This window comes from Mustelus asterias, chromosome 23 (genome assembly GCF_964213995.1).
Source record: "Mustelus asterias chromosome 23, sMusAst1.hap1.1, whole genome shotgun sequence".
NCBI lineage: Eukaryota > Metazoa > Chordata > Chondrichthyes > Carcharhiniformes > Triakidae > Mustelus > Mustelus asterias.
The window spans coordinates 69005939-69017168 of NC_135823.1; the positions used below are offsets into that span (position 1 = coordinate 69005939).

The 11230-nt window shown below is 42.8% G+C and overlaps 1 protein-coding gene across 1 annotated transcript in view; it reads left to right on the forward strand.

Moving 5' to 3' along the window:
- Positions 1-10814, forward strand: part of rsl1d1 (ribosomal L1 domain containing 1) — a 28640-nt gene extending 17826 nt beyond the window's left edge. The window contains exons 6-9 of the mRNA XM_078240880.1: positions 734-827; positions 6108-6242; positions 7376-7567; positions 9277-10814. Coding sequence (XP_078097006.1) covers positions 734-827; positions 6108-6242; positions 7376-7567; positions 9277-9621 — 766 coding nt within the window. The 3' untranslated portion in view covers positions 9622-10814. The remainder of the gene's footprint in view (positions 1-733; positions 828-6107; positions 6243-7375; positions 7568-9276) is intronic.
- Positions 10815-11230: the final 416 nt, after the last annotated feature.

Genomic DNA, 11230 nt, shown 5'->3' on the forward strand with positions numbered 1-11230 from the left:
GGGATTGTGGTCGGTGCAGACCTGATGGACCGAATGGCCTCCTTCTGCACTGTAGGGATTCGATGAATATCATATTTGTATTTCACCTGCAATGATTGTTTGACTGTTAGCTTCAAAGTTCCTTGGTAGAAATTATTTTAAATTCCATGAAATTTTTCAGTGCACATTGTATATGATACTGATGACCAATGGGGGTATAGTGATGTTTAACAATCTCAATTATCCATTTCTTTTAAAATATATATCCACTTTCAGCCTATTTCTACGCATGTAATTTATCTGTGGAACCACAGCGATGCTGTGTCTTACATGTAATTAGTAAGTGCTGTCTATATAACTCTTATCTCCATGCCTCCAGCCTGTCTGTCTATCTCTCCCTGCAGCCTGGCCTTATTCTTCACTATTCCGTGCTGACATGATGGCTCTGAACTTCATTCTATCCTGGGACAACTTCTCTGGACTTTGTTACTCACGTCTGGCCCTGGTTTCCCGGGAGTTTAAACAGATTGTGGATGTTGAGTGAATTACCTGATGGTAATTTCAGAAATGTCAGTTGCTCATTATTGGTTCCCTGTAAATTCTCAAAACTGGAAAATCTCAATTGTCTGACTAGGAAGTTGATTGAGTACCGATAGGGGACAAGGCGTTTGTGGATTTTCTAGAAGATTTTATTATTCCTCATTTGAAAGATGCGTGTATGGTGTAATCTCCTGTTATCTTTTCTTTTTTTCAGTGCTTCCCGTGTAGCTCACACAGGAATGAAGTTGCAGGAAGTAGTGGAAAATGTTACTGCTGCTGTTCAAGTTATTGCAGAAATGATGCCCATGGTGTGTTTTTAAAAGAAACTCTGTCATTGTGAATATAGACAATCATATATACGCATGTACCATCCCTCTTTGCACTGTATTCAGTTCACACCCAGGGTGATTTTGACTTGGTGCCTCACAGTGCCAGGGACCCGGGTTCGATTCCCGGCTTGGGGCACTCTCTGTGGGGAGTCTGCATGTTCTCCCCATGTCTGCGTGGTTTTCCTCCGGGTGCTCCGGTTTTCTCCCACAGTCCAAAGATTTGCAGGTCAGGTTGATTGGCCGTGCTAAATTGCCACTTTAGTCGGGGGACTAGCAGGGTAAAAACGTGGGGCTAGGGGCTGGATGGGATTGTGATTGGTGCTGACTTGATGGGCCGAATGGCCTCCTGCACTGTAGGGATGCTATGATTCTATGGCTTATTACTTCGGTTCTGCCCTATTCTGTTTTGTCCTTCCTCCAACTCCCACCTTTTGCAATAATGTGCAATTTTCTCTTAACGTAGGTATGTAGGTTGTTTCAAGTGACAGAAAGTTGTACTGTATTTGAAAGAAAAAGTTCCAATTCAGTGGTGTGTGAATAATAAATTGCTGAATTAAACATGTATTCCCCATAGAGACCAATAACCTGAAAAGAAAGAAATCCCCAAACAATTCAGGCAAAAGGAATCGAGGGATAGGATTTCCACTTTGTGCTGTCTCCATCCCAAAATTAAGCAAACATTAACAGGCAAATGGTATTTAACTTGAAACCGTGATTTCGCTTTAAATAATCCAAATGACAAAGATACACTTCACGGAATTACCGACACTTTTATCATTCCCCACCTATGTCTGCCTCCACCTACAATCCCAGAGTTTTCCAACTCTGCCTCTGGTGCACTCTTCCCACTCAATGGATCTGGCCCTTCAATCACTTTTACTGTCAGTCTTATTCTAACCATAAGACATAGGAGCAGAATTAGGCCACTCGGCCCATCGAGTCTGCTCTGCCATTCAATCATGGCTGATATTTTTCTCATCCCCATTCTCCTGACTTTTCCCCATAACCCCCGATCCCCTTATTAATCAAGAACCTATCTGTCTCTGTGTTAAAGACACTCAATGACCCGGCCTCCACAGCCTTCTGCGGCAAAGAGTTCCACAGATTCACCACTCTCTGGCTGAAGAAATTCCTCCTCATCTCTGTTTTAAAGGATCGTCCCTTCAGCCTGAGGTTGTGCCCTCTGTTTCTAGTTTTTCCTACTAGTGGAAACATCCTCTCCACATCCACTCTATCCAGGCCTCGCAGTATCCTCTAAGATTCAATAAGATCCCCCCTCATCCTTCTAAACTCCAACGAGTGCAAAGTCTCCAGCTATGGGTAATGCCCAAACGTGCACTCTTGAAAAACCGTAGCTAGGTTCATGACGGTCTTGATGACACAGATTCCCCAGAGCCTCCTTTATCTGATCCCTTCAATAAACCCTGGTGAATGTTCTGGTCAACTCTGGCGAAACTGAAGCAGCAGCCGTGTAATTGTCGAATTCACAATCCCTGTTCTAACACTGCCTTCACCTACATGTCCTTTTTGATTTGATTTATTATTGTCACATGTATTAACATACAGTGAAAAGTATTGTTTCTTGCGCGCTATACAGACAAAGTATACCGTTCATAGAGAAGGAAACGAGAGAGTGCAGAATGTAGTGTTACAGTCATAGCTAGGGTGTAGAGAAAGATCAACTTAATGTAAGGTAGGTCCATTCAAAAGTCTGACAGCAGCAGGGAAGAAGCTGTTATTGAGTCGGTTGGTACGTGACCTCAGACTTTTGTATCTTTTTTCCGATGGAAGAAGGTGGAAGAGAGAATGTCCGGGGTGCGTGGGGTCCTTAATTATGCTGGCTGCTTTTCCGAGGCAGTGGGAAATGTAGACAGAGTCAATGGATTGCACACTGTATTACACACTCTTAATTAACTATTACGCACACACAACTCCTTGTAAATGTACTTTTTTGGTTCTTCCCTTTGCTGAAGTTCTGGAGAATTGAACCCACACCAAGAGTTCTGATGCTGTTTGTGTTGTACCACAGACTGTAAATCTATAGCCCACTTACCTGCTATTTGTCTTTCCTGGTTAGCAAGCCCCCATCTCCATGTCAGTGTTAAGTCTCAGCCCAGTACATGGCTTTGTCTATTACCTGAACCCTGTCTCCCAAGTCAGGATAATTTCTCAGAAGTCTAAGAACCTCATAGCCAGGAATTCCAATCACTCTGCAAGCGTTATCCTTGTTTCACTTTGGATTTAGAGGGATATTTCACAGTTGCCAACTTTCACAAAGTTCATCACACATGTTTCAGTTTATAAATGTATAATTACTATTTACCTTTCCAGTTGCTTTGCAATGCATAGGGAAGGAATTTAAGATGTTCTTCACAGTTACAACTTTGGGAGCAAATATTGCTCGAGCTGAATAAACAAAGGGTGCTGGAGAAAGGAGAAGCTTTCCATTCTGGCTAGCACGTGCCTGTCTGTATTCCGCACTTCCAATTGATCATACAGCACAGCTCAATGTAAAATAAAGCTATTTCTACATAGCTCAAACCAGCCTTACACCGTATCTTGGAAGAGCAACTTGATTTACATCAGTGTGAATTCTGCTGTCTCCTATGCCAGTGACTCCTTTGGCAACTGGCAATGAAAAGTTGCACAAAAACTAGAATTTCCATTGCTTAAGAACTAGGAGCAGGAGTAGGCCATCTGGCCCCTCGAGCCTGCTCTGTCATTCAATAAGATCATGGCTGATCTTTTTGTGGACTCAGCTCCACTTACCCGCCCGCTCACCATAACCCTTAATTCCTTCACTGTTCAAAAATGTATCTATCCTTGCCTCAAAAACATTCAATGAGGTAGCCTCAACTGCTTCACTGGGCAGGGAATTCCACAGATTCACAACCCTTTGTTTGAAGAAGTTCCTCCTCAACTCAGTCTTAAATCTGCTCCCCCTTATTTTGAGGCCATGCCCCCTAGTTCTAGTTTCACCTGTCAGTGGAAACAGCTATCTTAGAAGTTTCTATCTCATCGATTCCCTTCATCATAGAGTCATAGAGGTTTACAGCATGGAAACAGGCCCTTCGGCCCAAATTGTCAATGCAGCCCTTTTTTAAACCCCTAAACTAATCCCAATTGCCCGCATTTGGCCCATATCCCTCTATACCCATCTTACCCATGTAACTGTCTAAATGCTTTTTAAAGGACAAAATTGTATCCGCCTCTACTACTACACTGGCAGCTTGTTCCAGACACTCACCACCCTCTGTGTGAAAAAATTGCCCCTCTGGACACTTCTGTATCTCTCCCTTCTCACCTTAAGCCTATGCCCCCTAGTTTTAGACTCCCCTACTTTTGGGAAAAGATATTGACTATCTAGCTAATCTGTGTCCCTCATTATTTTATAGACCTCCATAAGGTCACCCCTCAGCCTTTTATGCTCCAGAGAAAAACGTCCCAGTCTATCCAGCCTCTCCTTATAACTCAAACCATCAAGGCCCGGCTTCACTCTTTCTAGTTTAATAACATCCTTTCTATAATAGTGACCAGAATTGCACACACTATTCCAAGTGTGGCCTTACCAATGTCTTGTACAACTTCAACAAGACGTCCCAACTCCTGTATTCAATATTCTGACCGATGAAGCCAAGCATGCCGAATGCCTTCTTCACCACTCTGTCCACCTGTGACTCCACTTTCAAGGAACTATGAACATGTACCCCGAGATCTCTTTGTTCCGGAACTCTCCCCAACGCCCTGCCATTAACTGAATAAGTCCTGCCCTGGTTCAATCTACCAAAATGCATCACCTCGCATTTATCTAAATTAAAACCCATCTGCCATTCGTCAGCCCACTGGCCCAATTGATCAAGATCCCGTTGCAATTGGCGATACCCTTCCTCACTGTCCACCATGCCACCAATCTTGATGTCATCTGCAAACTTATTAACCATGCCCCCTATATTCTCATCCAAATCATTAACATAAATGACAAATAACAGTGGACCCAGCACTGATCCCTGAGGCACACCGCTGGTCACAGGCCTCCAGGTTGAAAAACGACTCTCTACAACCACTCTCTGGCTTCTGTTAAGAAGCCAATTTTGTATCCATTTAGATACCTCACCCTGGATCCCATGAGATCTTATATGTTTCTATAAGATCTCCCCTCGTTCTTCCAAATTCCAATAGTAAAGCCTCAGTCTCAACTTAAATATATTTATGTCCAACAATGTGTGGAAATGTTCAGTTAGCCTCGAGGGCCATTGGGGATTGCCAGTGATACTCATATCCCATGTGCCAAGACAGAATTTTTAAAAATTCAAAGATGGAGTGAGTTTATCTAATCCCTGTCATGGATTTATTGCTGTATTCCAGAGGTACAAACAGCACACCCACCTACTGTTAGGAAGATTTTTTTCAAAAACAATTTCTTGTACACTTATTTCAGCTTTTAAGATTTTTTTTTAAAAAGTAGGATTTAAGGCAAATTAAGTAAAAACTCATCAGAAAGAAATGCTTGGGTATTGATAAGAGCAAGTACGGTGGCACAGTGGTTAGTTAGCACTGCTGCCTCACAGTGCCAGGGAGCCAGGTTCAATTCCAGCCATGGGTCACTGTCTGTGTGGAGTTTGCATGTTCACCCTGTGTCTGGGTGTGTTTCCTCCGGTTTCCTCCCACAGTCCAAAAGATGTGCATTTAGGTGGATTGGCCATGGTAAATTTCCCCTTAGTGTCCCAAGATGTGTAGTTAGGGGGATTAGCGGGGTAAATATGTGGAGTTATAGGAATAGGACCTGGGTGGGACGCTTTGAGAGTCGGTGCAGACTTGATGGGCCGAATGGCCTTCTGCACTGTCAGGATTCTGATATTTTAGGAGCAACTTCAGGTAATTGAGATTTGAATATTGGAAGCTCCAATCCTTAGGCTTTTGAAGTTGAATTTCAAAAGCAGGACTCAGTTTTTGAGCATGTTTTCATCCTGCATTACTTGCTTTGGGGGGAACTCGGGGATAATGTTCCTGCTTTATTGTGTTACCTACCCTATTATCTTTACAATTAACAATTTGTGAATGTGATTCCAAATGGTACATTTTTTAGCTTGTGAAACCTAAAGTGCACAGAAAAATATGGGAAATATATCTTGTGTTACATTTGTTTGGAAAAAATGTGATTTTATTTATCTTCCTGTGAGCAGGATCTGCTGTAAATGCAGGAAGATGGTGCCTGATTTATTTATTTCTCATGCTTACCGGTGTTTTTTCTGCTGGCAGCGATGGAAAAATGTGAAAATTCTTCACTTGAAAACTACAACTTCGATTGCCCTTCCCATTTATGCATCTGGTATGCAGAACCTTCAGGAGTTAGAGGGAAGTCTTCCAAAAGCTCCCAAGAAACGGCTCAAAGCAGTAAGTAAATAGTTTTTATATAAACTTAGAGCAGGTCCAGCATATGCTCATTTCCAGTGCAGTAAAGAACAAGAATTTGCAAAGATATCGCATCTTCGATATAAGCAAATGTCTTGTTGCTTCACAAAGCATTGGGAGAAGGCTGCAATGGCGCTGGATGCCAAGTTAAAGGATGAAAAGAATTGCATTGGTATGGTGCTTTTTACAACCTTGATTCTTCCACGACTTCACTGCCAATGAAATACATCAAGCCACAGTTGTATGAACAGCTAATTTGCATATCGTAAAATCCCACAAACTGTTGTGACATAAACGATCACAGAATCTGTTATAGTCATCTTGGCTGAGGGATAGAAAGTTATTCATTTGCAGGATGTGGATGGTACTCGCTGGGTCTGCATTTATTGCCCATCCCGAACTGCCCTCCAAGTCATCTGGCATTGTTCCATCGAGCTTCCTATTCTGTCGGAGGGAATGGCTGACGACTTGGATGTAATTGGAATTTTGTGTCATTGGCGTTTGACCCATCGACTGCACATTTAAAGTAATTTGATTGTCCATCCCTCAACAGCTTATGTTCATCTGGGTTGATGTGTTTTACTTCAGTACCAATAAATCTGCAGTTTTGTGTCTACGGTTATCATAGAATCTTTACAGTGCAGAAGGAGGCCATTTGGCCCATCGAGTCTGCAATGAGTCTCCGAGAAAGCACCCATCCAGACCCCCCCCCCAGCATTTCCCATGGCTAATCCACCTAACCTGCACATTTTTGGAGTGAGAGGGGAAAGCGGAGCACCCGGAGGAAACCCACACAGACACAGGGACAATTTGCAGACTCCACACAGACAATGTGCAGACTCAACACCGACAGTGACCCAAGGCCGGAATCAAATCTGGTTTCCTGGTGCTGTGAGGCAGCAGTGCTAATCACTTGTGCCCCTCCCCGCCCCCATTCTGAGAAATTGAACTATCTTCAACTAACAGAAGTCATCAAGCTGTGTGGAAGAGGGCGGGGGAAGTAGCTTGTTTCATGTTGTGTTCGTACATGGGGAATGTTCACCCTACACAACAGTGAAAGGTTTCATGTGTTTTAAATAAAACTACATCTTGATCTTCTTTCTCAAAACAAACAGAAGAAAGTTGCAAAATCAGAAAAGGCAACAAAAGAACCATCTTCGACTGAGGTTGCGAGTGTTCTTGTTGGAGCAGTCAAGAAGGCAAAACCATCGAAGCCGCCTGTTGCCAAAAAGCAAGCCGCAGAAGAAGAAATACCGCAGTTGGTTCCTATTGAAGAGCAAACGCCAGCAAAGAAGGCAAAATTGCAAGTAAGTTCTATGGTCAACCTGGGTCATTTTTTCCTGATTTTCTTTCTCCCTCTTGCGCGCGCATGCACCCCCACCCCCCCCCCCCCCAAATCACCGGCAGACATGGGGAGAGTTGTGGTGCCACAATCCAGTTGCTGTGTCTGTTTAAGATCTGCTAACTCGATGCAGACGGATCAAATCTGGAAACTTCTCACCAGATGAAGCATTTATTTGCCTGCTCAAATCACTTTCCACAGCTGTACAGTTTTGGGGTTGCGTAACTATTTTAATAACTATTTTGATCATCTGCATGTTTTTTTTATTTTGAACCAGCTTAAAAACATCAAAGCAAAATAACTGCACTGGAATCTGAAACAAATGGAAAATGCTGGCAGCATCTGGAGAGCGAAACAGTTAATGTTTTGAGTCCTTATGACTCTTCAGAGTTAGAGGGAGAAATGTCTAAAGGTTTTTGAGGAACAGATCTTTTTATCCAATATTTTTTTCTGCTGAGCAAATATACTTGTGTCTCAAGGTGTTTTTGCATATTGGCCTCGGCCACAGTCACTCGGGCACAAAGAGAGGCCATTCTGCCCAGCAGCCAGCAGCCTGCCCGTATACCAGTCAGTCTGTCCTGTCTCCCTGTTCTCTCTGGGCAACCCTGCAAGTTGTTTTTCCTTTGATTTGATTTATTATTGTCACACGTATTAGTATACAGTGAAAAGTATTGTTCCTTGCGCGCTATACAGACAAATCATACCGTTCATAGAGAAAGAAAGGCGAGAGTGTAGAATGCAGTGTTACAGTCACAGCTAGGGTGTAGAGAAAGATCAACTTAATGCGAGGTAGGTCCATTCAAAAGTCTGGCAGTAGGGGAAAAGCTATTCTTGAGTCGGTTGGTATGTGACCTCAGATTTTTGTATCTTTTTCCCAACGGAAGAGGGTGGAAAAGAGAATGTCCGGGGTGCGTGGGGTCCTTGATGATGCTGGCTGCTTTTCCGAGGCAGCGGGAAGTGTAGACAGAGTCAGTGGGTGGGAGGCTGGTTTGAGTGATGGACTGGGCATCATTCACGACAATCTTGGGCAGAGCAGGAGCCAAACTGAGCTCTGTTACAACCAGAAAGAATGCTTTCTATGGTGCATGTCTCGATTTCTATTGAACTTCCTTTGAAACCATTGCTCATCTCTACCTCCACCACCCTCGTAGTCATGTGCGGGGAAAAAAACTTTCTCAGTTCCGAGTCCATTTAATGCGGCAGAAAATATAAATTTATTAAATTATCATTGTGTTGTCTTGGGGTCCTACCCCCATTGGCACTAAATATAGCACAGGGTCAGCTGTTCTGGAAAGCACTGGGTAATTCTCGTGGCTGTACTTTGAAAGAAGATTTATGACTTTCTGGTAGCTTTTAAATCATCTGTTGTATGAAAAATACACTTGGTCTTGTTTATAAGATTGGCAGAGTTCGGGGGAATTCTTAGCTGAGACGATACCCACAATGAAGGGTAGAAAATTGGAAGAATGTTAATTGTTCTTGTATGAGCATGTGATTTGTTTTTGTCCAACAGAGACACTTAACTGTGGAACTTTATTCATTTAGAATGAGCTATTCACCATTTATGGTGATGCAAATTGAATTCTCTTACAAAACTGGTCAGATGATGCATTTTAGTTTCTTTAAACTTGTATTTATTAGATATCAATATTGTTGTTTTTTGCTACTGAGCAGACATTAAATGGGGAAAGTAAAACCACGCCAAAAGCAGTTGATGGAAATGAGACTCGCGTTGGCGGGGAACCGGAGCAAATGAAATGCGACGACACGCAGCAAACCCCAAAACAGAATCCAGACAGCCAAGAGCTGCAAACTCCAGCCGCACAAGCGAAAGGCCTTCAGACACCGAAACAGGCAGCGAAGAGAAAAGATTCCTTACTCTGGAGCGGTGCACAAAAGAAAAATGCTAAAACACCTCAGCAGAAGCCGGGAGGAACCCCCAAAACAGGGAAACTTGTAAAATCGGCAATGAAAACCCCCAAACAGAAACAAAAGCAAAAGGTTCCGCAGTCTGCTTGAACTTTACCCGAGCCTTTATTTTTTTTAAACAGCGTGGATCTCTTATTCAAAACCTGGCAGTAAATTCTTTGCCACTCCAAGTGGATTGTCAAATACACAGTGTTGATTGCATTTGTTTAAATAGATATGACATTGTTTAGTGATTTAAATGAGCTCTCTTGTTGAACACTGTGGTAACAGTTTGTTGTCCTTGACTGAATAGATATCGTCACCGGTGCATCGATCATTGGGGTTGGAGAATAAAGTACCAAGTTTAACAGATTCAGAACTTTATACTGAACGGGAAGAATAATAATTGTAACTAAAAGTATCCTGTTAATAAGTTCTCCATTTCTTTACAAATTGTTGCCAGTTATCTTATAACTGATATTTTATTCTCCACCACGAACCACCCGCCAGTTCCTCCCCAGAGGACTGGACACTGACCTGGTTGTGGGCCTGATGCTGCAGTTGGATGGTGGACACTTGGTTGAAAAAGCAAAATACTGCAGGTGCTGGAAATCTGAAATAAAAACAGAAAATGCTGGAAATACTCATGAGGTCATGCAGTATCTGTGGGGAGGAACAGAATTACGATTGGAGTCATCACGACTTAAAACATTAACCCTGTTTCTTTTTACAGATCTGACCTGATTTTTTTTTTGGTTCACTTTTTCCTCCGTTTTATTTCTTTTCCCCCTTTGTTTCCTGTGAAAGAGTGACTCGTATCAACTTTAGCGTGTTTGCTGATGACTCTGCAATGGCAGGTAGTCGGGAGTGCAAGCCTGTGTCCATTACATGGAATGAATTTTAGCCGTAATTAAATGACAAAAGTAACCAGAGAAATGGCCAGCTATTCTCTCCTTTCAGTTTTAACATCGCCCGTGCCCCATTGGTACTCAATGCCGACATCTTAGCAGAAGCATCGATGTGGGAAGCCAATAGGACATGGCACACTGTTAGCTTTAATGATGTTTTAGTGTCTTGGGGACAGTCTGTTGCAGGATTTGTATTAGACTTGAATTTGTCCCAGTGCTATTCAGTCTGTCCATATATGTGCTGAACTTGGCTCATCCTCGTTTGTGCTTACCCTGTGTGAAACATTTCTCAGGAGAACAGTCAATTGAAATGTAAGCTCAAGTCATCCTTTGTTTATTAACAGTATATTAGCCTTCCAGAAATGAAATAAAACATTCTATCCAATTTTAGCTTTATATTTGCAGATATGTTTTGTGTCATCTTTGATTTTTTTTTGCAAGTCGTTCCTGTGTAGATGCATAGTGTATTGCCTAATGTTACTTGATTACAGGTCGTTATTTTTCATAGAATCAGAGAATTCCTGCAGTGCAGAAGGAGGCCATTCAGCCCATCAGGTCTGCACTGACTCTCCGACAGAGCATCTTATCCAGGCCCTCTCCCTGTAAGCCCTGCACATTTACCCCGCTAATCCCCCTAACTTGCACAGCTTTGGACACGAAGGGGCAATTTAGCATGGCCAATCCACGAACCAGCACGTCTTTGGGCAGTAGGAGGAAACTGGAGCACCTGGAGTAAATCCATGCAGACATTGGGAGAATGTGCAGACAGTGACCCAAGGCCGGAGTTGAACCCAAGCAGCAGTGTTAATCAC